This window comes from Kwoniella dejecticola, chromosome 1 (assembly GCF_000512565.2).
Source record: "Kwoniella dejecticola CBS 10117 chromosome 1, complete sequence".
In the NCBI taxonomy this organism is placed as follows: domain Eukaryota; kingdom Fungi; phylum Basidiomycota; class Tremellomycetes; order Tremellales; family Cryptococcaceae; genus Kwoniella; species Kwoniella dejecticola.
The window spans coordinates 99,655-125,291 of NC_089301.1; the positions used below are offsets into that span (position 1 = coordinate 99,655).

The window sequence follows — 25,637 nt, forward strand, 5'->3', positions numbered from 1 at the left end:
CTTTTATGGAGAATTCGGCGATGAATGACGAGACCAAATAGATCTATGGTGCAACGATGACCGTCGGCTAATCTGATTAGGTACGGTTGATCGCCCAATCTTTACGGTAACCTCCTCGGTGATCGGTGAATAACCGGATTTCGAGTTCTGACGACCATGATTGAATCTCGCAAGGTATAAGTAGCATCCATGCACTGGATTCAGACCACTGCTTTCTTAAGCACATCTCACTGCGACATCATCTGTCTCCTACATCCAACCATATCACTTCCTGCGTTAGCTACCTGACAATAACCCTCACTTCAAATGTCCATCGTCGTCACAGGGGCCACCGGTAAACTCGGCAAACTCGTCGTCCAAAACCTGCTTGCGCGAGTACCTCCTACCCAATTAGCCGTCAGCGTACGAGACTCCTCCAAAGCATCTGAAGTGACTGAGAAGGGTGTGCGTGTCACACAAGCGTCATTTGATGATCCCTCAAGCCTGAAAGAAGCTTTCAAAGGCGCCGTGAAACTCCTCCTAATTTCGGTCGACAACTTCGATAAAGCTCTTCAACAACATAAGACAGCTATCGACGTAGCCAAAGAAGTAGGCGTGAAGACTATCTTCTACACCAGTCATATTGGCTCGAAAATCGATTCATTCTTTGCCGCTTGTCAACACCATGCCGAGACGGAAGAATACCTGGAGAAGTCTGGACTCAATTTCTACTCTCTTCGAAATGGTTTCTACAACGAGAATCTACCAATGATGCTTGGCCAACCTGTCCAGACAGGTGCTATCTACGCGCCCGAGGACGGTCCTGTCTCTTGGACAGCTCATGAAGATCTGGCCGAAGCTATCGCGATCCTCCTCACCGACGACTCGAAACTTCCTCAAGATCACTATGTCCCCCTGACAGCGCACGAAGCCGTCGATTATGATGGTATCGCCCAAGCAATCTCAGGAGTCACCGGTAAAACAATAAAGAAGGTCACAATCCCTGATGAGAAGTATGTGGAGAACACCGTACAATATGGTGTGCCTGAGCCGATCGCCAAGATCCTTCTGGGCATCTATCAAGCTAGTCGACAAGGTGATTTCAAGCGAGTTGACCCGTTACTGGAAAACCTGTTAGGGAGAAAACCCGAGAGTATCATAGAATGGGCCAAGCGAGTGTACGCGTAGAAGTGAGCTGGCCGATTATCTTGCTCAGCAATCTGACCTAAAGCTGACTAACCTCACGTGAAGGGAATTGAGATGGTCATACCTCAAGCTGAAGTGATTTTGTACTTTGGCACCGTATTATATGCATATAACTTGTGTTTACCCCTTTCAATCTGATTTCTGACCTCCGAGGACTTGACTGAGCCTTTCAAACTACGTGATGTAACGGAATCGAGGATCTTTGTCACCGAGATCATCGAGCGAGTCGGTAGACTCCTCCAGGTTGCCTTGCGGCGCCGAGGCTCGGCTTTTGTTTCGCATGCCCAAGAAGGCCGAATTGAGTAACGCAAGGATCACAATGGATATACTGAGACCGATGGCAGTCCAAGTGGCTTTCTTGTATCTGGGCGCATCAGTCGTGGGGAAAAGCCATCTGAGTGAAGTCATTTTGCTTCAGCCATGTGTACCAAACCTCCAGGGAGACGGACACTCACGTAGATAAGATACCTCCAGAATTGGTCGAGATGAAGCCAAATGCGATACCCGTGACCCTAGTATAGTAGGGAGCCAAGTTGTTTGGCATCCAAGTAGACAGCAAAGGGGCCATTGTGTATGCCCCGATCACCTGTAAGAACAGACTTGCGTATAGGGTGTTATGGTTGGTCGAGCCTAAGAACATGGCATATCCGATGATGGAGATGATAGCGGCTCCGACAATGAAAGACCCTCTGTGACGGATTTTATCGCTGACGAAACACGCTACGACGGCGACGAAGGCCGAGCATACGTATGGGGGAACTGAGTGAAGTTGAATGGAGATCCCCTTGTAGCCTAAGCCTTGTACGATGGCTAAGATACCTCCGTTAGTGACGACTTCTTTGGAACAGAAGGACCAAGATGGACTCACTGGGTGCAAAGTAAGCCAAAGAGTATAGAGTGACTATCGTTGAACCATATCAGCACTACTGTCCTGAATCATCTGATCCGATGAGAGCCGCTAACCTCCATTGCCGAAGAACATAGCGAAGACAAGCCATAATTGGGGTGACTTCATAGCATTCACCATATGTCTGAACGAGAATCTCTCATGGACAGCTGTAGCTCCTCCATCGATATCGTGGGCGAGCATCAGGGCGTTTCGCTCGTCTTCGTTGAGGTATTTGACCGTCGACAGATCACGAGGAAGGATGAAGAATGTTATAGCACCACAGACTACTGTCAAGAGACCTTCTCTAGAGGTACCAAAAATCAAATGGGTCAATTCAGAGGACCTCAGGTGATTGATGCTTGACCACGTACAGTATAAAGATCCATTGCCATCCTCTTTTTCCTGATACGCCCTCCATATTCAAGATTGCAGAAGCTAATAATCCAGAGAAAGCACCAGCGAGCGAAGTTGCCGAGAAGAAGAAGGCGAGTCGTTTGCCTAAAACTTGTCGGTGGTAGAAGGATGATAGATAGGTTACAAGGCCCTGATGTAGGTCATGGGGTTCAGTATCGAGGAACGATAGTGGCTGACGGGTCAAAGCGTTGACTTACCGGAAGAATAGCGCCTTCAGTCAAACCCAAGAAGAATCTCGCTGCGATCAATCCGCTATAATTATGTACGAAACCCTGGAAAAGAGTGACCAGACCCCATGAGACGACGAGCGTTGGTATGAGAATATGGGGACCGCTACAAGAATGCCAGGTCAGCTGAGCTTCTGGTGACATGATGAGTAGCTCGGTCAGTACTCACACTTTCTTCATAGCCAGAGTCAAAGGTAATTCCGCGGCGATATACGGTACATAAGTAACCGTCAAAGCGATTGAATATTGACGGTTTGTCAACTTCAGATCGGTCTGAAGACCTGCTGCTTTGGCATTTCCGATATTACTTCTGTCTAAGAAATTCAAGAAGTATGCGATAGTAGCTATAGGCAGCAAGAACAAGTCGAGTTTCCTGAGTGCTGAACTGAGGGCTTTGTGGTTGATCTGTTGGTCTATTTGTCGATCTTGGTTCTTGTCCTCGGGCGGGACATCTACTGGGACGTCCATTTTTTTTTTTTCAGGTGTTGTTTCCAATATCAATCCTTTACTTGACCTGGCGAGATGTACGAAGTGAAGTAAAGAGGGAGGAAGTGATACTACTTGTTATTTGTTATTATATACACTGGTAATGCGAGTTCACGCATAAGGCGCTTAACTTGTTCAGCGCAGACCACTTTGCTGCTGTTTTTGATTTTTTGGGTCGACTCTCGTAAAATTCGTATTTTTTCGGGATATACTTGTTTTCCGGTAGAATCCGTCCAACCAGAAAACCAAATAACCATGTTTCCCGGACCGATCGCAGCCGGGGCTCAACGATATTAGCTTTGGGCAAAGTGCGGAGAAGGCGGTCTAACGCCATGAGAGCCAATGATCAAAGCTTGCTTCGACATGGTAAATGAGCTGCATAAATTGCTAAATTGCTAAATTGCAAAGAGATTGTATTGTATACAAGAACAAAATGATACAGCCACTCTAAACATTTTTGTAGTATTGCCAGGTATCCTCAGAATTATCGCAAACGGTCTTAAGCTTTGAGCCAGGCAGTCTGTCTGTACAAATACAGTAAAATTCGTTCACGCCTTCGTCTACTTTCCAATGAGCAGCCCAGCCGAACGAGCTGCTGCAATAGCTGACGCATTTGTCTAACGCTGCAGTGCGGATAATAAATGTAGAGCCGCTGGTGTCGATACGAGTGTTGTAGCAGCCCTGGAAGAGGGTGTCCTGGTGTAGAAGCGAGACCTATGGAAAACTCATATTCAGTCCAGATTTGCAAGAATTGGATGTCTGAATTCAGCACTGACCGAATACGCCTGATCGTTGTGACAGCTGATTTGATCACTTGGTCCCGTCGCCTGATACCATACTGGTGAGTCAGGACTACAGATACAGTGTGAAGGCTGCTCATTTTGGATGAGGGTGTTAGGGGACCAATATGCGTAATCGTAGGTCCTGAAAGGACCGGGTCTTCTGGTGTTTTGGCATCGCGTCTGAAGATTTGCCAACGGATATCGAGTGACAGAACCTCTAATTTAGCTTTGATCGGTCCGAGAGATCGGATGACTTACTGCGCATTCGATTCGACTCTTAGGCGACGGCCCGAGGGGAGGCTTCCCGTACACGTAGGGATTGTCAATCGTGAAGCACCCTAACCATGCAGTGTAGTCTGCCAAGCATATGCTGAAAAAGGCGAGGAACGTGACCAGTGTGAAGAGATGGAGCGACCTCAACATGTTGTAGTGGTTGCGATCTGCTCGTGGTAAGTTTATCGCTCCGAAGCTCGGTTTATCATGTGCGATTGCGATAGGTGTATTGCTGAAGAGAAATAAATAATTCGGGGAGTGCTTCGCACAGCGTTCATGCAGTGGAACTGTCCATATATGTACAGTTTTTGCCTGTTTCCTTGCCTGGTGAGGATCTCGCGGTCATATGGGCTAGCGGCGATCGACAGAATCAGATCCATCAGCTGATCTTGATGGGGTGAAAATAGCTCAAAGGCTGTTCACAAGCTTATTTGTAAGCGAATATCACACAGATCAGCCTCCAAAAATACTTCTCGTTGATTGTGATCTCGATGAGCTGAGAAGCCCATTTCCCGATGGCAAAGAAGCAAAGTAGCCGGAACACCGTCGTGATCAGCTGATACATGTCTGTGCGTCAAATCTCAGTCATTAGATCTCGGTTGTCCGTCGCAGAAAGCCAGAAGCAGAGTTCTCCTCGCTTATGAAAATCAGGATCAGAAGTGATGATCATCAGTGCCTGGTGTTGAATGATTGGAATCTAGTTGAAGCTTTGGCACCTACTATGTCCGCGTGTGACTTGAAGTGTGAATGATCAGCTCATACATGCATGACTGCCAAGAAGTACAGTATTCGCATTGAAGGAAGAATTTTGTGTACAACATGATCGTCCGTAGATTAGTCGACCAGATTACCCATTCGCCACTTTGCGCTTCCTCGCCCCCGCCGAAGGTTGGGGATCAGCGTTATTATAATAGATCAAATGATTATCATCGGTATTCTCGCAGTCCACAACGGTGGCGGGATCATAGAGTATGAATGGTGAACATCGGCACCTGACGTAACCTCCTGGAACATTCCAATAGTCCAGGACGATGTATCGATAATCAGGGTGGAAAGAGCAAGCCGCAAAGCATTCGGAGGGTTCGCTGAATGTGTAGTCGTATGTGATCACCTCGGGGTGGAGGGTGGTGTAGCAGCCACTGAAGGACCATCGATGTATGTTGCCTAAATAGATTTCGTACTCATCAGCCGAGGTCTTATTCTTAATCGTCAGGAAACAAGAGACGAGAGGAACAGCTCACAGCGTGGGAATCATCATTGGGGCAATTGAAGATATCCCCCCCGACATAGTCGTAACCCGATGCAGGGTTGTTGGTGCACACACAATGTCCTGGGATCTCGTTGCCGATTTCTCGAAGGTCAGAATACATGGCGTAGGCGGTTGGTGAGAAGCCGAAATCAGGAAGGGTTCTGCACTCGGACTAGTACATAAGGGGATTCCGTGTTATCAATCAGCTCATGGCTATCGTGGTGACCATTTGAACGACTCACAGCACATCCCGCAGGACTCCATGTCTGTGAGCTGGACACTGTGATCCCGGATATTCCTGACCCAGTGATTTTGAAGCAGCCCAGCCAAGCACTGTATTGAGCTGTGACTGAGCTGAGTAGCCCCAGAAGCAAAGTAGTGATATTGATAAGGATTGACACCTCATTTTGGGTTGTTGGGGGTCAATGAAATAAGCCGACATGCAGATGAGAAGTCGATGAGGATAAGCAGTCCTACAATGGTTTCTTGACGGAGCTATAAATGTTTGATGACAGCGAGGCTAAGTTAGGACAGAAAACGGGCAGCTGATGAGTAGATCATGATCGCGAATGGCGGCTTGTGTGCGTTCGTGTGTGCGATCTTTTCATTCCGTTTCAGTCTATGATTAGCTCCTGTAAACCGAGTTGTCGATCCTGTTTGGCTGTCTGTCCGAAGCGTCCAATCTGAGAAGGATTAGAGTTGAACTTGAGTCTTGGTGTCTACATAGACAAGGCTGATTGTTGACATCTAATTATGCATTCTCGAGATTGGATATTCAAGCCAAAAATCCCAAAATATATCTGTTTTGCTCTATGTACTATGTTGACGTTTCACAGCTCGCGCAGAAGGTTGTGTACCACTGGCTACGTTGTTCATGAAGATCATATAGTTGTTATCGGTATTCGCGCATTGAACGGTGGTGTCGGGATCTTGTATGATGAAAGGAGCACAGCGGCATCGGACTTCTGTGCCTTGTTGATAATAATCGATCTCGACCCATTTGTATGATTGACATTGCGTGAAACATGCGTCGACACTGGTAGCGGACGCATCGTACGCCATTGTGTAGTCGTACAAGCTTGAGTAGCATCCGTCGAAGGTGTATGGCGTGTCGAGCAGGACAGCCTACACGTCACCGGTCAGTCAGTATATCTGTACCGTGCGGCACCCTCCGTTTATGAAGAGGACGAAGGGATGTTGCGGACAACCCTCATGTTCTTATGTCAAGTCAATTATGACAGAACAGAGTCAGCATGTGGTGACTGAGAATCGAACTTACAGCATAATCATTCGCATTACTACAAACAGTTTCCCCTCCTTGTCCTCCGTTATAGGCGCTGTTGACAGGGGGACTGTTTGTACAGACGCAGTGCCCTTCTTGACTGCTGTCCCCGATCTGACGGCTGTCGGAGTACATGGCGTATTTGACGGGGGCATAACCGTAATTGACGATTGCTCTACATTGATTCTATATGTTGGATATAAGCATTCGAGGTGTACTTATCGGCTTGACAGCACGGCATGACCTGATGGGATCGCGCACTTACCGCACAACCGTTTGGATAGTATGTTTGAGAACTGGACACTGTAAGACCGGAGATCCCTGCGTCGGGTATAGTGAAACATCCCAGCCAGGCGTCATTTTGTGCGAGACACGGAGCAAGGAAAACCACCAGAGCTGTGACTAGGACAGGTATAGTGTGTCTCGGCATGTTGAAGCGGTGAATTGACTTGCCGCAGACGCGTGTAAAGGGCGCAGTAGGACAGACGAGCGATGGCAGCGATCCTTTCAGGTGAGGTGGTGATTTGATATAAGCGTGCTGCAGTTCGGCGAGATCAACTTGATATCCGAGTGTGATGGATGATTGAATATATCATGTGCTTGTGACACATTCAGCAGCTATGATCATGTAGAGGTTTTCGGGAATTTAACTTTTTGATAACTTAGTCATTCGACCTGCTGTCCGGACACGAGTGTTGTTTGCGGATTGTTTCGTTTGTTTATCTCTCATGCCGTGATCGCCAGGCACATCAGGTCGGCCTCGCGGCGATTGTCTTCTTGAAATGATCTCTGGCGATGTCGGAGCCTGAGCTTGACTATAATCGGAGATGCAACTCAAGGTATACGGAGCATCCCTGCTGTCGAATTGGAGATCTAATCTACATAGTCAACATCGGTGGTACCTTGAAGGTCGCCTAAGTACATCAGTAACCTGCCTTTGAGATGATCAAGCGTTTCTTTCACGAAGATAGACATCTTGTTATTCCCTCTCGAACTTAGTCTCATGGTATGCCTCATCAACCAAGTGAAATGAAGTCGTATTACCTGCCTTCTGCTGCAGCTTTGACATCGAATTGCAGACTGCGATCATCGTGTGACCAGTCGACTGACAAGTGTGTGCCTAGGAGTTTGACATGATACCAGGACGAGGCTGATCATCAATCGGTTGCACTTCATTTTACAATTCTCGCCGACGTGCCAAGGTGCAGATACGCTGACTGACTGACTGACCACTGTGAGTTGATAGCTTACATATGGTAATGAGGTATTCGGCTCGTCTTGCACCAGTGAGGTCTGTGGTCTCAATCATGTCTCGAGGTCATGCCGTTTGCTGGACACTGGTGTCACGATCACTTTCCCACGGTTGACGAACTGAGGGTTGACGCGTTTTTCCATTCAAGTTGAAAAAGCCACGCGTGAGTTGTCTGATTGGTCTTTCAACATTACTTGATCGTATTTCCTCCTCTCTCCATATATACTGTTCTCGCCTTTGTTCACTCAACAACGGTCTGCACAATCACATCGACGAGCAAAATAGCGTTACGAGACAGCAAGAATTCACGCAATGTCGACCGTGACGTTTGAGAACAGTCAGTGATCAAGCTACGGATACCATGTACTCCAAATGGGATGACTGACTTTCCGATCTTGTACTGCCGTAGTCTTCTATGGTGATGGACCTGATCTAGGGAGTAAGTCTTTCTTTGGGCAGACATGATCATGTACTACAAGGATGAGAGATTGTATAGCTAATGTACTTGATGTCGAAGAGCTACGTTTCAACGCTGCAGGTTTCGGATGGAAGACCTATTCAAGCGAAGATGCCCCGACGACTTTCAATGGACACGATGTCAGACATGCGACTTGGTTCAGGTGAGCCAGCACAGACAATATTAATGTGAATCTTCCACAGCTCATTGACGTATACTTTCGCTGGGCAGAGTGGCGAGGAACTTCCAGCTGCGTCTGGCGATGCGTCAAGCTGAGAAGCCCCGGATAACGTTTGATGGATTCAAGAGAGATGTGAGTGGCGAGGCTCTTGTGATCGACTCAGGCCTAGTCTGATTCGGAGAATGGTGGTCACAGGATCACGATAAAGTCAAGAGGACACTGGACGAGTTCTTCAACATCAAGTTGGAGACCAGAGATTCGAGTTTGAAAGGATGGAACTGGGGTAAAGCTCAAGTGCAAGGTCAGGTTACTCCCACCCTTCTTTCAGGGGCAGTGAGGAGCTGACGAGACATCTACAGGCAATGATATCGCCTTCCAGATACAAGGCAAAACAACGTTCGAGCTACCCTTATCTACAGTCGCCAATTCCAACATAGCAGGTAAAAATGAAGTCGCCTTAGAATTCAACCCACCGCCACCATTCCCGCATGACCCCAAAGACCTCTCTAAAAGGGTCCCAGATGAGTTGGTAGAGATGCGCTTCTACATACCTGGCAAGAGCATGAAGAGCAAGGGTAGTGATGCGGGTAGTGATGGGGAAGAGACTGATCTGGACGACGATGGCAACGAAATAAGTGCAGCGGACGCTTTCCACAATCTGATCAAGGATAAAGCGGACATCGGAGCTGTTGTGGGAGACAGCATCGTTGTTTTCGAGGATATATTGGTTCTCACGCCGAGGTGAGTAAATCGTTTCTATGTTGCATTTACCCACATATCTACCTTTCGCTGGATACTTCGATTCCCTTATGATGTTTGCTGATGCATGTTGTCATCTTGCAGGGGTCGATTCTCCCTCGAATTCTATCCCGACTCACTCCGACTTCTCGGCAAATCGACAGATTACCGAGTTCCCTTCACGTCTATTCACCGAATTTTCCTCCTTCCCAAACTTGACGACCTCCATATACAGCTGGTTTTAGGCTTAGATCCTCCCATCCGACAAGGTGCAACCAGGTATCCCTTCTTAGTAGCGCAATGGCCCAAGGACGAGGAAGTAGATGCGGAACTCAATTTATCTGAGTACGTTATGTCCCTTACATATATCATCTACTAGCCAAGGCATTGCTGACGATAGGATGCAGCGAGGAAATCGCTAAATACCCAGACTTGCAACGAAAATACGAGGCACCGACCTTCCAAGTGATTTCTCGAGTCCTTAAATCATTGACGGGGAAGAAGGTCACCCCACCTGGGTCATTCAGGAACGCTCAAGGCTTGAATGGTATCAAAGCCAATGTCAAAGCAGTCCAAGGAGAGCTTTATTTCTTGGAGAAGGGCTTGATCTTCATTGCTAAACAACCTATCCTCATCGATTTCTCTAAGACGGAAAGTATATCCTTCTCACGGTAAGCTAATTATTGCATGTTACCATCAGGCGGAACAAGAGCTTATCATTACTCATAGCGTCGGTGGAGGAATTGCATCAGCTCGAACATTCGATATGCGAGTCGTGTCCAAGACGGAAGTGGCCGATCATGTATTTACAGCTATAAGTAAAGAGGAAGTTAACCCTATCAGCGCGTTCCTCAAGCAGAAGAATGTGAAACTCCTCAACGAGATGGAAGAGAATGTATTGGATGATGTGCCTCTCAGCGACGAAGATGAGGAGATGGAAAGTATCGCTTCGGAAGATGATGAGGATGATAGAAAGAAGAGTAAGAAGGATAAAGGGAAGAAGGCGAAAGCGCCCGTCGACGATGATGATGACGAATCAGGTGAGTTTCTCGCATCGCTCGCATGAGACTCTTAGAACATGGGAACGAAAGAATGGGATACTGACATAACGAAACAATGACAGATGACGAAGACTTCCAATCTGAATCCTCTGATGGAGGATCGCCGTCCGAATCGGATTCGGATGATGAAGATGCTGGAATGGCTTCGGATGCTAGTGATCCGATGATGGAGGAGCTGAAGAAGAAACAAGCTAAGAGAGCGAAGAAGGACGCTGGAAGTGGTAGTGACGCGGAGAAACCCAAAGCAAAGAAAGCGAAGAAGGGTGATTGATTAGTCGGTATGTCCGTCAAAGATGTTTGTAGTGGGCTCTGTATTTTGAGAATCTAAAGACATTGATGTATTCCTACGAATATCACCGAAAATATCATTGTGAGCAAAGATACATACTCATCGTCAGGTGAATCATTATAAGGGTAATTATTAATTATATATCTAAGTAATCTATGTTATCTATGGAATCTAAATAGCAGCTCTCTTCGATCTCGCCCTTATACTAGCGCCATACTTGGCAAAAGCGAAGGGTATCAGAGCCATGACGATAGCTACAGCTGCCAGAATAGTAGCTGCAGGACCATTGCCCAACTTCCTAAACATTATAGCTATGAACAGCGGCATCGCCGCGCCCGCCGCTGATCTAACAACCGTCTTGGCCGCTAGGGCAGAAGCGACGTAATCCGGGAACGCTTCTATGAGGTATGCGTTGGCGGAGAAGTATACTAGGACCATACCGAATCCAAAAGGTATTCCAGCTGAGCAGGGTCCTACCCAACTTCCGCCCCCTGGAGCGACGTATGGAGGAGCTGTCCAACCGAAGATGAATAGACTCAAGGGAACAAATGGTCCACCGATCAACATCCCTGGTAATCTGTCTTCGGGGGTAACGTTGTCCCCCTTCGCAGTGTATTTCTTCTCCAGCCAAGGAGTGACGAATAGAGCGAGTCCGACACCGAAGAATACGGGGATGAAGGTCAGGCCGGTCTTGGCATCGTCCCACCCGTAATCTTCACCGAAGACGACGGGGAAGGCGAAGAAGAAGGCGTAGAGGAGACCGTACACCAGAGAAATGTATAATGACATCAACAGTAAGATGGGTTCGGTAGCGAGCATTTCTGATGATGAATTTCAAGGTCAGCGGAATCCAAAAATAAGAGATTGCACTATAGAGGCAAGCTGGATGGGTTCGACTTACCGAATGGTCTAATGAGAGTCTCAATGACGATTTCACCTAATGGTTTCCGGAATAATTCTTGTTCGGTGACGAACGAGTCGTCGCATGCGTCTTGACGGAGTTGTTTTGCTCGCCGTTTCAGTAATGCAGGAGCGAATGTCTCGGGGATAGTCAGAGTCGCTGCCCAGCTGTATTGATACCGAAGCGAATCAGTAAGGAATTCTGCATGAAGATAGAGTGAAGATAGTTTCCGATCGTTATACTCACACTACACCAGCTGAAATCATATTAACCCAATATAACCATCTCCATCCAGCGTATTTCCCGATGAAACCACCGATCAATGGACCAATCACTGGACCAGTATAAGGCGCAGCAGCGAAGATAGCAATCGCGAAACCCCTTTCTTCCGGACCCCAAATATCCGCAATAGTTCCTCCGGCCAATGTCAATGGCGCGGAACCGAAGAAACCACAGATGAACCTTGAAGCCAGTAGACAGCCGATGTTGGGTGCCAATGCGCAAGGGATGTTGAAGATGATGTAGGCGAAAGTAGGTACGATCCATAATAATCGACGACCTAGTAATTCGGATAACGGCGACCAAAGTAGAGGACCAGTGCCGAATCCGCAGACGGTGAGGGTGACTGTCAGGGCGATGACTTCGGATGATACGCCGAAAGCTTCTTCTTGGTCCTTGAAATCACCTGTGACGATGGCCGAGGATAGAGCCACTTGAATGACTCCGCAAGATACGATGGCGGTGATCACTGAATAGCAACAAGAGATTGACAACCATTAGCTTAAAGAGATGTTTGCGGGTCGTTGTCCAAGTATGAATGGAAATCTGGACGAGGGTATCAAGGGGGGGACACTCACACCAACGACGGAAGTTTGACCAATTTCTAGGATTCTCAGGATCATTCTCCAACCAAGTAACTAATTTCTTCCCTTTTAGCAATTCCTTATTACCGCCCTTTTCAGCATCCCCTTGTTCGTCGGAGTGTAATACGAAATGATCGCCATGCAGAGTCGATAATCTACTTTGAACAGGACGTAGACCGTTATCGGGATCGGAAGGATCTATGTATCCTTGTCGAGTCTCCGTTCGATATTCTTCCGTTATGCCACCTCTTGAAGTATCGGTAGTCAAGTAAGGAAACGAAAGATCGGGAACATGTCGACGGGAACCGGTTGTACCGCTTGTAGTGGTTCTTCCTAACTCTCCGCCCATCTCGTGAGATTGAGAGCCTTTCGAATGGGGATGGGCATGTGTGGATCCACGAGTAGGTGTCCGGCCTAGAGGGGTATGTTGATCATGCTTATGAGGTGCGGAAATGGATATCGCGCGATTGCTTCGCGGACTGGTGGGTAAGGCGGACGTGGGAGCAGAACTAGCAGCTTGAGAATCTTCGACATTAGCTGCCAGTGTAGACGACGAGGAGGGATTTGACATCATGTATGAGATTATTCCTTCTTCGCGAATGATTTGATTTCGTGACGTTAGTTTCTCGATTTGAACAGATCGAATGCCAATGATGTTTAGATAATTGTCAGGAGGGAAATCAGTTTACTTCTCACCAAGACATCGCTCACTTATATAGACGATACTCCTCCCAGATACATATCGGTTACAGTGGAATCTTGCGATCAGTTAGCATTGTTTTTGGTGCGCTTTCACCACCTGTGAGCGCGGCCGGACCCGATGAATACCAAGCATAAACAAAAGACTCAAAGCCACTCAACCAAGACAGAGATCTTGGAAGAGAAGAATTCCTCTATCAGCCAAGGTAATTCCGATTGCGGCCGATCATTTTAGCTCACTGCCACGTGGCAATTCAGGGTTCTTTCATTGATGCCGCGGCGGCAAACGAACGAGAGACTGTTTTCTGGGCGAACCACATCAAATCCACGAAAGTCTGTATCAGCAGGATTGTAGAATGGCATCTTTGCATCGGACGAAGGTGATCCGATGGTACTCAAACTGGGAGATACATGACTTGGCATCGTCGTTGAGAGCTCGGATGCGTTTCCGCTCACCTCTTTCCTGGTTGTTCAACGGTGACTCTGCGACAAGTCGTCGTGGGACAGAGCGTGTTCTACGTCAGGAACGACAATTCGGAAGATGCCGTAACACGCAGATCTGCATCATTTGATTGTTGCCTTCCGATGCGATACGAGGGCCAAGATATTTCGACTCCGGAACAGCTTCAAGCTCAAGCGTGAAAGACAATAACTCTACTGTCTCTCAAACGCATGAGACTCTGCGAGGACTCAAAGTCCACAATATGTGGAGACCACTACCAGACATTCTGGCATTTACTGGAACGAAACGATCGCGTCCGATCGCGTCCGTAAGTGACAGAAACCGTAGAACATCGCTTCAGCGTTCCCTCGCAATCTGGTACACTCCAACTTGTCCACGAGAAAATAGAAAGTGCTGATCCTTTCAATATCCACAAGTCAGATCCTTTCATACTTTGAGCGCTCTCCATTGGCATCTGAATGAGGCAGTGCATCATGGTTTTGTCGAGTCGAAATGGGTTGTCGATTACTTGAGTTTCTACGTATATGAGATGCTGCTCGCTTCTTTAAGTTGACCAAATTTCCATAATGAGGCATAGCGAGAACCCCATGAGCACAGCGACGGATACTACTCAGCTCAGTGCAGCCAGCATTGGTCCCAGTCGCCGTAAGCGGACCACCTTGAAGGAGACATACAAAGCCATGGCGGCTGAGTGGGACAACCTCTCGAAATCGACCTCGATCGATCAAACAACCAAAGAAGGGTATAATAATACCTTGTCACTCCTGAGTGATCTCTGCACCATACGACAACAGATCAGGCGATCTGGTGGAAGCCGTAAACGTCTACTAGCAGAATTAGCAGAAGCGGAAGGCACGACTTTCCGATCGGTAAAGCGCGGTCTGCTCGATCTGCGAAACCAGGATGGAGTTTCGCGAGGTGGAGATGTAACGAGGAATGCTGAACTGTTGAAAGAATGGTACAGCACTGACCGCTCAGAAAGAAGCAGTTGGAGTGTAAATGACTGGGCGAAGGTCCAATCGGCGCTTCAAACAGAGCTGACTCGGTCAATGAGGAGCTATGATACCCTTCAAGGGGATATCGATACTCTGAAAAGTATCCTAACAGCAAGAAAGCAGGAAGAAACCAATGCTTCCGGATCAAGTGTCTCTGCGAAAAGCGATAAGTCATCTGTCAGTAGTTTGAGGCGCTTGAGGACGCTGATCGATTTGAGGAAGGCCGCGATAAAAGCCAAGCGAAGCCGCAGGCCAGCTAAAAGACGTCAAGGCAGCATAGTAGGCAAACACTCATTATCGGGATATGTGGAGACGGACGACTCGGGAAATGCAGCAGGATCGGTCGTATCGAAAGCATGAAATAGGTGTAGCTGCACCTATTCGAACAGGCACCGTTCATACTCAGTGCGACATGCATCTGTTTTGAGGAATGAACTTCCTTTGTGGGGCGTGCATGTCGCTCCTTTGCTCGATTGCTCGAGGTTGTGACAGTCGTTAGAACAGTCAATGCAGAGTGCAGACCATATTCGACCCCAGACCGTCTTAGCTATCTCATTTTGTTCTGCTGTAACTACTTGAGTCCAACGGTAGAGTATAATGCCCCACATACCGCACATTCACTCCGACCCTGCTTCAGCTCCATTCAACCAATACTCATCGTCTAAGCGCATCACGCTTGCCAAGGCGTTGTTGCAGATCCAGCGATGGGACCTTTCACATGACGATCGTCGGGACGCTTTCATCGAGATTGGGCACGCATTATTGGCTGAAAAGCAGGAACAGCATGCACTCGGCAGGAGGAGAAAGTCTCTTTTGAGAGGTTATGCGATCTCGGAAGGGTATGGTCTTCCAGCTGCAAGACGTGATCTCATCGGGATGCGCCGCTCGTTCGAGGGGTATCGTAGTCCTCCAACAATGAGTACGCACGATCTCTTACACGAATGGAAGCAAACATCATCCTCAGATTGCAGTGCAAGTCGATGGAACAGGCGGATCAGCTTGCTGGAGAAGGAGCTGAAGGAGTTGCGTTTGGGGAACAACAATCTGCGGGAGGATATCAGTATGTTGGAAGGCATCGACCGCTTATCGAAGCCTGGCGATGAGAGGGCTGTCAAAGAACGCGCTTGGCCATCAGAAGAGAAACGAAAATGGAGGAGATGTGTTGCCCGGCTTAGGCGGTTGAGGGGAATAAGAGAGAGCATTCGACACGATAATCGCCATTACATCGTGTACGCAGGAGAGGAGGACGAGGTCTCGTCCTTGTCGTCGATAACAATTGGGTATAGCGGCATGCGATGAGCATGACTCATATGAGACATCATGCAGAACTTGGTAATCAAGAAGCAGACTCGACAGGCCAAGAAGTAACGCGTCTGCTGCAACGCATTTTGCTGGGAACATTACCATTTTGAGGAGAACGCGCCTCTTTCCCTCCGGGTGAACATCGTACTCTTCACGCGCCACCTCTATTTTGGGATTTTAAACTTTTCTACCCTGATCCCAACTTTCTCTCTTCCTCTGGTAGTCCTTCTCTTCATAACCCTTGTAACGCATTTCGATATAGCTCAACTAATGGGGAATCGAGCGAAGATTTACCTACAGCGCTAGGAAGATGTGCGGTTGATCCAGGTATTCAAGCCGGTCCTGCGTCAATGGCGGAGGTTCTCCTTCTTGGCCTTTGCAGGACCGCTTCGGACTTTCCCTCTGACATAACTGAAGCCGCGATGATTCCGTGATGTACCTTGTCGACCCTGGAGTTCGCGCCAGAAAGTCAAAAGAACAGTCAGAACAAACTGCTGAAGCCAGTCGCGTAGATGACTACGTATTATAAGTATAACATGTTGAGCAGTTTTTCCACTGTTTATTTCTCTTACTCATCATCACTAACATTCCGACACATCACCTAAATCCTTTGATAGGACTCTCGATAGTATCGTTGACCGATACAGCTTTGATAGCTCACGACCTCCTCAAGACTCGACGACCTCAAGAATTACGACCGAGCACCGCCAACTTCGCCGACTTCACACAATTTATATCGACGTAAACAACTAACACGACAATCATCACTTTGACTTCAGGTATCACTCAAGTACGATCATCATGTCCTCACCCATTCACAGCTACCTTTTCTCTCCTCCTCCCTCGCCGCCTAGACGTGCGACCAATATCGATCCCAATGACGGGTTTACGAGCATCAAGACTCTGCTCCTTCCCACTGACTTCATTCCTCGATCACCACACTTAGAAGGGGGTTTGAAGGTTAGATCGCCCAGAACTCCTCAACAAAGCAGATTTACCCTTGACAATGTATATCCTTCCGCCTTCCCCACGAAACAGCAAATCATTGACCCCGAAGCTACACCAATCGCTACTTACTCAACGCCTACTACCCCACGACGCAAAATTCCTGAGAAGACCGTTGCATCTCCCCCATATGTGCCTTCCAACGTACCTTCAACTCATATACCTATTCCTTCTAGTCTACCCAAGCCATTAATCAGGTTATTGTTCTTGGTATCGCTAGTTTTATCGTCGATCCTTCTGCTTGTCTTTGTCCCTTCCGCTCGACTCCCCAGTCTGCGGGCTGCTAGCATGTCTAGAAGATTGGCTCTTGATCCCAATGGAAAGGCGTTCATTGATTTTGATGGCATAAGCAGCTGGTCGGATGCTAGAGATAAGGATTATAGACCTCCTCAAGTCAAAGCTCCTCACATGATGAGACGTGATTTCGAGAAAAAGGCTGCGCCAACTCGTAAGTATCCTTTTCTGTTTCGTCACCACTTAAGCAAGAAGGCGAGCTAATTTGCATTTCAGCCCATCCTCGTGCATCTCGACCTGCTTTGACCCCTCGACCCCTTCCTGCATCCCACGAATTGCTCGCCCTTCAGTCATACCTCTTATCGTCCGCTTACAACGTCATCCCCTCTCATGTCGACCCAGCTGAACCGATCGACGCCAACGCTGTCCTAGGCGTAGGCGCTCACAAATTGGGTCCTTCGGGTGGAGAACTTGAGCAAGCGTGGTTGGACGAGCTCAGAGGTGAACGAGAGGATGAGGTGATCGTTTGGTATGGAGGCAATGGGTAGGTTCATTTCTTGCCCATCTGTTCATCAATCTCAATTACAGAGCAGAGCTGATCCTGATCCTGCTTCTAGTCGACCAAACCATCCTCACGAAGTTCTCGATTTCTTGGCTTCCATTCACGGTTCATCAAGAAAGCCAACTTTAATCCCTTGTCATGCTAGACCAGACCGATTTACCCTACTTTCCATCCTCGACCGATTATCCCTGCCACTTCGAGACCATCCAATTATACTGATCGGCAACAAGCCTATCATTGGTGACATGCAGAACCTCGAAGAACTACGCCTGTCTGGTGAACTGGAAACGATGCTCTCGAATATCGGCTGGAAGAAGGAAGCCAAGTCCGAATGGAAGCCTAAATACGCTAAAGTGCAAAAGAGGAGTCTAAGTGAAGTTGAAGAAGCTTTGAACGCGCAAGCCATGGCTCGATTCGAGCAAGAGCTCGAGGATGAGGTATTATAGATTCTATACTTTTGGACACACATCGCCAATCCATCGAAGCGCTGAGCGTTTCGACCTTTGAAGCTGCTTGCTTAGATAACATCTATAGTGACATGGATGCAGCAGGCAAAGCTTTTCACATCTAGAATTGGTATCAGTTTTGTTTGGAATAAGGGTCAAGAGCAATCATCGATGATCAACACTTGTACCATGGTTCTGACAAATGTACAAGGAGACGATCACGCGCTGACCGCGATGCCAGGAATCGCCGACTCTTTCTCAGCCTTGAGAGTGAGTTTTGCAAGAATATTGCTGGCGTCGATGGCGTCGACATATTTCTTCCACACCTTGGTAACCTGTGCGCTAGGTCAGTCATAGTCATATGCCCCAGCGTTTGTTCAGACCATGCTCACATCGTACTCATATATCCACTTGTTCTCAGCTGTCCAATTACGCTTTGTCCTCTCATTGATAAGTTCGTTCTCTTCCAGAGGAGGCTTTATAGCTTCAAGCTCCTTGGCATTGTCCGCGAAGCTGTTCAGGATTTGATACTAGCACGAATACTTCAGCAAACGGACATCCGACGCAAGTCTGGGCACTCACCAGACCTTTGTAATGAGGTGATCTGACCTCATCATAAAATTTGATCGCTTCGGAAACCGTTTCACCTTTCTTGCGGGTATACAATAAAGCCTGAGCTAAGACATAGGCGTCTTCGAATGCGAAAGCAGCGCCAGATCCGAACGCTCCGGACAACGCTGGACATGTTGATCAGCGCTTGATCTCAGAAGATTTTCGGGTAATACTCACGATGAGACGCATCTCCCAGCAGCGCGATGTGACCGTTGGATATGACTGACTCCAATCGAGGTCCACCAAACATGGCGAACTCTAGCCATTCATCGGGTGCGGCTATGACCTGTTTTATCGTCTCGCAGTAATTCTAGTAGAGTCATGAATCTTCAGCAATTCGTATTTACAGTTACCAAGGTTCCACGTGAGGAAGAAGGACTGACATCGTAATGACGCTGGACTTGTTCCCGCTTGACTCTTTGCCCCCAACTGACTTTCTTGATGTCTTCTTCCGGCTCTGACGCTCTGGTAGCGATTTCGAACAACCCATTATCCAAGGGATCTGTGTAAACATGTGTGTCCTTCGTATGCCAGAAGGTGGCTGCCTGGGGGATGCCTGTGATATGGGCGACTTCCGCTTGAGGGATGATAACTCGGTAAGCGACTTTGCCGGTGTATGTCAATTTGTGATCCGGGAAAGCATGCTGTCGGACGGCCTGATCGCGTCTAATCAGCGGGATATCTGCTTGATGAAGGTCCTCATGGACACTTACGGATCGGATGCCGTCTGCACCTATAATCAGGTCAAAGGGACCAGCACTGGTTCCATCCTGAAAGGTCAATTGGGTACCTTGGGGAAATTCTTCTATCTTTGACAGCTTCTTGGACAGTTGAATGAAGTCTTTAGGCACCTGGCCCAATAACGCATTTTGCAGCCTGTAGCGTTCGATACGTGATCTAGGGGGGGCGTCAGTCTCGACTACACATCTGCCTGTCAGCGTGACTGCACACGAGTGGTAGATTGTTGGACAGATCGCAGAATAAGTTACCTTTCTGAAATGATTGTGCAATCAGTTCTCCTGTCAATCCATTCCGTTGCTCGTGATCTACCTTCGATCCATCCCCTCGGAGGGAGACTTGCTCAATGGCATCCGCTGCGCCTAGCAAGTTCAAGTGTCTCCATGTGTTTTGGTTGATGCTTATACCCTAGAGGATCAAGTCTGTCAGCCATCCACATACCCACGGAGCAGTAGCTGTCACTCACGGCACCGACTTCTCTCAATTCGGTCGCTTGGTCGAAAGCGCTGAGCTGCACGAAAGGGAGGCGCAGCAGGTGTATGATGGCTGCTAAACCACCTGGTCCTGTCCCAATCACGGCTATCTTGATCTTCTCCTCAATTTGTACGGTCATTGTATGTGCTTTCTGTCGAATTTGTACAATCAAGGATTCCACTTCGTGTCTGTATTCTTCAGCTTTATGGATGTGACGTAAGCAGATCGCGAGTATTGGTCGTGGTCAAGAGGGAAATGGAATATTCGAACCACATGCATACGATATGCCTTTCTTGAGTCCGACGGAAAGAATTGGGCCTGCTGACTCATAAGTGAGAGTCACTTTCTGCATTCCCCTCGTGGACAGATATGTTCGGTCCATGAGCAATGGTGTCCTCGTTCATAAGAGATGATGAGCGCTGGCGTCATCAAGGACGCTGTCGGATTTGGCCGTGTTATCTATAGATTTCAAATGTAAATTATCCGACCTGTTCTGAGATAGCTGTTCCTGAAATGCGGTAAGTGCGCACCTGATATGGCGTGATTATGGTAGAGGCCTCACGGATGGCGAAATATTCTGTAAGCATTCCAGCTTAGACAAGCTGATCAAGGTTGTGCTCGAGTGAGATTGTGGGAGAAATCAGATCACATGAAGACAAACAGCCAAATCTCTTATTTCTCTATTCGCCCACGATCATATCTCCGACACATCACCAAATGACGATAGAAACGAGACCAGCCCTAGGCCTTCCACACGATTTCGGTCGCTCGATACGAACTGTAGCTGTGATCGGTTCCGGTCCGACCGGTACTCCAGCTGCTAGACACCTGCGGGATGCTGGGCTGACCGTACGATTATTCGAAAGGCAATCGCAATCCGGTGGTATATGGAATTGGAGACCTGATGCAGCTCCGCCACTGTCCGTACCTACACCGCCACCTTCTGTAGGGGCGTTCACTCCTGTACTTCGAGAAAGCGGGATTTACGAAGACGCGGACCGAAAAGAACGGGCATTATTCAACCCGCCAAATCCATGTTACTGGAATCTATCGAATAATGTTCCGACTACCACAATGGCAGTGAGTACCATGTTGCGCACTACAATCAGCATTCGCTGAGCACGACCCGTAGTTCAAAGACTATCCTTACCCCGAAGGAACCGAAAGAAACGTATCGCATACTCTCTTGGCTAATTATGTCCACGGCTACGCCGAAAGATTCGGTCTCGACAAATTGGCATCGTACAATACAAGGGTAGAAAAAGTTGAGAAAGTAGGAGGCAAGTGGAAGTTAAATTTACGGAAAGTCGTGGATGAGGGAGAAGGAAGAGCTCGAGAAGAGCAATGGTCCGAGGTGAGTCCGAAAGTAATAAAGTGGTCGATATACTGACTTGCAACCGGATTGTAGGAATTTGATGCTGTGGTTGTGGCAACTGGACATTACAATGCACCTCATATACCCGCGTTTCCTGGCGCGGACGAGTGGGCGTCAAAATGGCCAGAGAAAGTGATCCATTCCCAGGGATACCGGAAGCCAGAGGCCTATAAAGACAAGGTGAGCAAGAGCGGAACTGTAGAGCCGCTAATCTATCGGCCAGACTGTTCTGGTAGTTGGCATAGGCACGAGTGGTAATGACATCGCACGAGATCTGGATTCTCACGTCGAAAAAACCTACATGGTTGGCAGAAACAGGTTCCACGGTCCTGTAGCCTATCAGAAGCAAAGGAGGATGCAGCGCTTCATGATACCCGATAAAGCGGAAGTGGTCTCCGAGATAAAGCGCTTCATACGGCCACAAGACGGTCAGCGGATAGAAGAAGCGGAAATCGAGCTGACGGATGGAAGAATACTGAAAGGGATCAGCGATGTCATCTTTGCTACCGGGTGAGTAATTCGAAAGGTGAACAGAGGGCCCTGCTGATGATGTCTAGTAGATATCAATATTCATTCCCATTCCTTCCGGATTACCATCTAGATCATCAAGGTGAACGGTCCGAGACAACCAAGAAACATGCCTTGGTTTCGGACGGCTTCGGGGTCCTGAACCTTTGGCGAGACGTGTTTTATATACCTGATCCCACCCTCACTTTCATTGGGCTGAGCGTAAATACATCGACATTCTCGTTCTTTGAATATCAATCCATCTCGATAGCTCGAGTCTTCGCTGGAAAAGCTAGCATACCAGACGAGGCTCAGCGTTGGGCGGATTACGGCGAGCTGATCAAAAGAACGGGAGAAGGGAAATACAGCCATCTTCTCAACAGAGATGGCGAACGAAGATACGTGCAAGAGACAATCGAATGGCTGAATCGAGATGCGACAAAGACAGGAGCAGAGCTGGTGGAAGGCCACAGCCCCGAATGGATTGCCGAGAGCGAAAAATTGCAAGAGGTATTGGCACTGAAATATGGTGTCACTCCTGAAGTCCTCAAGCAGATCAGCGAGGAGATTGAGGCTGACAATGGACGAACCCAAGCTATTACGAGCAAGACATATGAGACTGCCGCCGAAGAGACGAATGCGAGAATAGCAGCAGGCGTTGCCAGAAGGATAGGGGCGATCCAGGCTTAGGTAGAACATAGAACTCGATGCACCACTTGTATTAGATTGTGCCCTTGGCCTCAGCGGCTTGTAGGATCATATCTATGGGAAGATAGCATTACGCCAGTGTTTGTATGGGTCTCAATCGCTTCTCATGACTCTTATGCCCCACAAGTGATGTCAGAGGAGCCAAGCGATTAACGGGACGCAATGAGGCATTAAGTTGAAAAAGCGTGAACCATGGCAACGTCATCTAGAATTCATAGCTGACATGGTAAACGAAATGTATATACTTTGAAAGTTTCTACAATGTGAAGGGTTCAGCAATGTGAATGAGAGGAGGCAAGGGTCATCGAATGGGGAAACGATTGAGGTTCGACAGGAACTGCCCGGCAATCAATAGGAGAACATGGCTCACTGGAGCACAGCTAGCTGTTTCCGTTCTGGGGTAGTGATACCTGGGGTAGTGGGCTGACTACCATCCGTACTGTCGTAGGCTTTGGCATCGTATGTCTCGCTGACATCGCCAGTAGAGTGACCGTCTATTTCTGCTTGTCTCCTCTTTTTGTGATCCCTTCGAATGAGCAGAAGAATGGCGGTGATCCAGAAGACTGTTATTGTGTACGTGTAATGTCAGAATCAAGCAACACTCCTGTCTCACGAGCACATGATCACTTACTCAGGATGATGTTCAATGCTAAAGACCATGTCCATCCCTTCTTGGCCTGTGGGAAATCCGTTGTCTTCCATACAAAGTTTGGAGCCTGGACCGGACACGTCAGCCGCGTGATCAGTCGCTCATGTCGAATTGACTCAACTTACAACAGCTTGTACTACATATGCTAGATCATTGGCGGCACCAACCAGCAAGGCTCTCTTCTCAGTATCATCGGAACAGAGCTCGTTGATGGATGTGAGAATGAGCGGTCCTGCACCTTGACCAATTTGACTAATATAGTACATTGCAAAAGTCGTGTTGATGTTCTTGTACAGTGGGAAAGACCTCATAATGGCGGCAATGACCAGCTGATAATTCAACGAGATCAGTCAACGCTTCTCTACTCCTGCTGACCTCAATCACAGGAGAACTTCGCTTACCGAGTACACCGCTCCGATATAGACAAAAGGCCATCTTCGCCCTCGGAATGGGCCATCAGACAGCCAGGCGAATGACAGTGCAACAACAATGAAGATGGCCGTCTGTGGCAAAGGCACTGTAGTTTTTCCTATTCAGCGGCGCGAGGATTGTCACGTTATAGCTTGCAGACTTACACAGATTAATCTGGTCGACAGTGTATGTTTTACCAGGGACTGGAGGGTTCTTTTTGGCGTTGAACGATTTGAGCCAATAACCGATGGCCGGCTGTGGCCATTGATTGTTCCAGATGACATACAACATCGCTACAATGAATCTGTTAGCTCTTGTGAGTCTCTCCTATGTTTGGTCTTTGTGTTTGAAAGGCCGACATACGTAGGAAGTAAGTGTGCCAGCTGAGGAAGAGATTCTTAAGTTTAGCTTTCGTCCAGGGCTTTTTACCAGCTCGGCCGATCTTTTTCAACCGCGTTTGCGCCAAGGTAAACTCCTGTAATATCAGACGAAGATCAGTGGTGGACAGACGCTGAGATTCCTTTGATAAGACCACTGACCTCCTCTGAAAGCCACCAAGTATTCTTCCCTTGAAGTGGGAGTGGCGGGAAAAAGAAGAATCCGAAGACAGCGATAGGTAGAGTGATAATGGCGTCAATGATGAAGAGCCACCTGCCAGGCTGGATGTCAGTCTTTCAGGAGCAGCGCACATGTCCACCTGACCTACCTCCATCCAGCTAAACCATGTATACCTGACAAGTTCTTGTATGCAGCAGCTTGCAGAAAACCAGAGAACATCTGACCCAAAGATCCAGCCAACCAGAAGATCATGGCTCGTTTACCAATCTCAGCGGGAGTGTACCATGACCCCAGCAAGTAGTGGATTCCAGGATAAAATCCAGATCTATCGTGTCCTTATCAGCATCACACAGTCTCAGGGGTTATTAGCGTCGACTTACTCGAAGAGGCCGACCAGGAAACGTAATGCATACAGCGCTTTGAATGATTTGACGGAATATAATGCGAGGGTAGCAATACCCCAACCCAGTTCGAGCTAAATCCCAGCATGTCAGTTGATTAGAGGTCATAAGACAGTGCGAGACGCACGGAGGGGATGACCCATCTTGGTTCTACTCTTGTCAAAAGTAAATTGGATGGGATCTGTCCGATCACATAACCGACTGTCCAAATACTGGTCGAGGTGACAAGCTCATTACCGTACATGTTGAGATCCTCTTTCATACCGGACAAGAACTTCACACAATCGTCTATCAGCGCTTACGTCCCAGCAATACTTTGCAAAGCCTAATGCCTAATGAATATCTTGAATTCATGAACAGAGACTCACAGCGGTGTTCGCATTGTTCTGGTCTAAATTCTTGATCTGGGAAAATCAGACTCGATTAGCGTTGGCGTTGTCTGGCATTGAGCTGAACAGTATCTTACAAAGCTGAATCGACACAAGGCATTGCCGAGAATAGGTTAGCGCCTTTTTAAACTGAATCCAATATTCGACACTCACTATCCAAGCTATATGACAAACCGTCAGCTCACGCAAGCTTGTATTCGATAGTGATACTCACAGAAGCGAAAGTCAAGATGACAGCATCAACTTTAAATAGCAGCTTTCTTTCAGCAGGAGGTTTGTCGAAGGTGTCCCATATTCTGCCCTTCCAGGTAGACTTGGGAGCAATCTCTTTTGTAGGATCCTCAAGATCGCCTACCGGCTCAGCGGGGAATGGATAAGCTGGCTGAGACATGGGAGCTTTTTTCGAGGAGGCTGAGGATGAAGAAGAGGATGCAAGAAGGGGGACTTGTTCTGGGGAACGATTCGCTTCTCTGCTGCTTGACATAACGGCTCACTCTATATATATGATTTATATTTAGCTAGAAAAATCAAATACCAGAGGGTTCCCCCGAGTCTACTCGAGAAATTTGGTTTCTTCTCA

General features: G+C 47.9%; 12 protein-coding genes across 12 annotated transcripts; 6 read left to right on the forward strand and 6 right to left on the reverse strand.

Moving 5' to 3' along the window:
• Window positions 1-306: 306 nt before the first annotated feature.
• On the forward strand, window positions 307-1,167 carry I303_100038 (uncharacterized protein; the record flags this gene model as incomplete). Its single annotated transcript, XM_018403415.1, has 1 exon — window positions 307-1,167. One exon carries the CDS (start codon window positions 307-309, stop codon window positions 1,165-1,167), a length of 861 nt encoding a protein of 286 aa, XP_018266069.1.
• Window positions 1,168-1,359: 192 nt separating this feature from the next.
• On the reverse strand, window positions 1,360-3,183 carry I303_100039 (uncharacterized protein; the record flags this gene model as incomplete). The annotated part of the gene is made up of 7 exons (XM_018403416.1): window positions 1,360-1,579; window positions 1,641-1,995; window positions 2,054-2,086; window positions 2,149-2,378; window positions 2,446-2,618; window positions 2,686-2,821; window positions 2,885-3,183. The coding sequence occupies 7 exons, from the start codon at window positions 3,181-3,183 to the stop codon at window positions 1,360-1,362; spliced, it is 1,446 nt and encodes a 481-aa protein (XP_018266070.1).
• A 2,180-nt stretch (window positions 3,184-5,363) lies between these two features.
• I303_100040 (uncharacterized protein) lies at window positions 5,364-5,911 on the reverse strand (the record flags this gene model as incomplete). The annotated part of the gene is made up of 3 exons (XM_018403417.1): window positions 5,364-5,420; window positions 5,498-5,666; window positions 5,748-5,911. The coding sequence occupies 3 exons, from the start codon at window positions 5,909-5,911 to the stop codon at window positions 5,364-5,366; spliced, it is 390 nt and encodes a 129-aa protein (XP_018266071.1).
• A 404-nt stretch (window positions 5,912-6,315) lies between these two features.
• I303_100041 (uncharacterized protein) lies at window positions 6,316-7,217 on the reverse strand (the record flags this gene model as incomplete). The annotated part of the gene is made up of 3 exons (XM_018403418.1): window positions 6,316-6,630; window positions 6,785-6,973; window positions 7,053-7,217. 3 exons carry the CDS (start codon window positions 7,215-7,217, stop codon window positions 6,316-6,318), a joined length of 669 nt encoding a protein of 222 aa, XP_018266072.1.
• Window positions 7,218-8,351: 1,134 nt separating this feature from the next.
• Window positions 8,352-10,747, forward strand: I303_100042 (FACT complex subunit POB3; the record flags this gene model as incomplete). Its single annotated transcript, XM_018403419.1, has 10 exons — window positions 8,352-8,376; window positions 8,449-8,478; window positions 8,557-8,659; window positions 8,728-8,809; window positions 8,873-8,978; window positions 9,037-9,418; window positions 9,521-9,760; window positions 9,823-10,086; window positions 10,145-10,455; window positions 10,539-10,747. 10 exons carry the CDS (start codon window positions 8,352-8,354, stop codon window positions 10,745-10,747), a joined length of 1,752 nt encoding a protein of 583 aa, XP_018266073.1.
• Window positions 10,748-10,936: 189 nt separating this feature from the next.
• On the reverse strand, window positions 10,937-13,100 carry I303_100043 (uncharacterized protein; the record flags this gene model as incomplete). Its single annotated transcript, XM_018403420.1, has 4 exons — window positions 10,937-11,586; window positions 11,667-11,833; window positions 11,913-12,414; window positions 12,524-13,100. 4 exons carry the CDS (start codon window positions 13,098-13,100, stop codon window positions 10,937-10,939), a joined length of 1,896 nt encoding a protein of 631 aa, XP_018266074.1.
• Window positions 13,101-14,257: 1,157 nt separating this feature from the next.
• I303_100044 (uncharacterized protein) lies at window positions 14,258-15,046 on the forward strand (the record flags this gene model as incomplete). The annotated part of the gene is made up of 1 exon (XM_018403421.1): window positions 14,258-15,046. One exon carries the CDS (start codon window positions 14,258-14,260, stop codon window positions 15,044-15,046), a length of 789 nt encoding a protein of 262 aa, XP_018266075.1.
• A 237-nt stretch (window positions 15,047-15,283) lies between these two features.
• Window positions 15,284-15,985, forward strand: I303_100045 (uncharacterized protein; the record flags this gene model as incomplete). Its single annotated transcript, XM_018403422.1, has 1 exon — window positions 15,284-15,985. The coding sequence occupies one exon, from the start codon at window positions 15,284-15,286 to the stop codon at window positions 15,983-15,985; it is 702 nt and encodes a 233-aa protein (XP_018266076.1).
• An 804-nt stretch (window positions 15,986-16,789) lies between these two features.
• I303_100046 (uncharacterized protein) lies at window positions 16,790-18,235 on the forward strand (the record flags this gene model as incomplete). Its single annotated transcript, XM_018403423.1, has 3 exons — window positions 16,790-17,441; window positions 17,504-17,771; window positions 17,845-18,235. 3 exons carry the CDS (start codon window positions 16,790-16,792, stop codon window positions 18,233-18,235), a joined length of 1,311 nt encoding a protein of 436 aa, XP_018266077.1.
• Window positions 18,236-18,453: 218 nt separating this feature from the next.
• On the reverse strand, window positions 18,454-20,198 carry I303_100047 (uncharacterized protein; the record flags this gene model as incomplete). The annotated part of the gene is made up of 8 exons (XM_018403424.1): window positions 18,454-18,570; window positions 18,628-18,765; window positions 18,818-18,972; window positions 19,025-19,157; window positions 19,231-19,503; window positions 19,561-19,766; window positions 19,837-19,993; window positions 20,052-20,198. 8 exons carry the CDS (start codon window positions 20,196-20,198, stop codon window positions 18,454-18,456), a joined length of 1,326 nt encoding a protein of 441 aa, XP_018266078.1.
• A 578-nt stretch (window positions 20,199-20,776) lies between these two features.
• On the forward strand, window positions 20,777-22,631 carry I303_100048 (uncharacterized protein; the record flags this gene model as incomplete). The annotated part of the gene is made up of 5 exons (XM_018403425.1): window positions 20,777-21,139; window positions 21,192-21,413; window positions 21,468-21,614; window positions 21,658-21,944; window positions 21,995-22,631. 5 exons carry the CDS (start codon window positions 20,777-20,779, stop codon window positions 22,629-22,631), a joined length of 1,656 nt encoding a protein of 551 aa, XP_018266079.1.
• A 384-nt stretch (window positions 22,632-23,015) lies between these two features.
• I303_100049 (uncharacterized protein) lies at window positions 23,016-25,448 on the reverse strand (the record flags this gene model as incomplete). The annotated part of the gene is made up of 12 exons (XM_018403426.1): window positions 23,016-23,212; window positions 23,281-23,365; window positions 23,424-23,627; window positions 23,700-23,815; window positions 23,874-24,002; window positions 24,073-24,184; window positions 24,249-24,360; window positions 24,416-24,592; window positions 24,648-24,742; window positions 24,796-24,942; window positions 25,037-25,072; window positions 25,272-25,448. The coding sequence occupies 12 exons, from the start codon at window positions 25,446-25,448 to the stop codon at window positions 23,016-23,018; spliced, it is 1,587 nt and encodes a 528-aa protein (XP_018266080.1).
• Window positions 25,449-25,637: the final 189 nt, after the last annotated feature.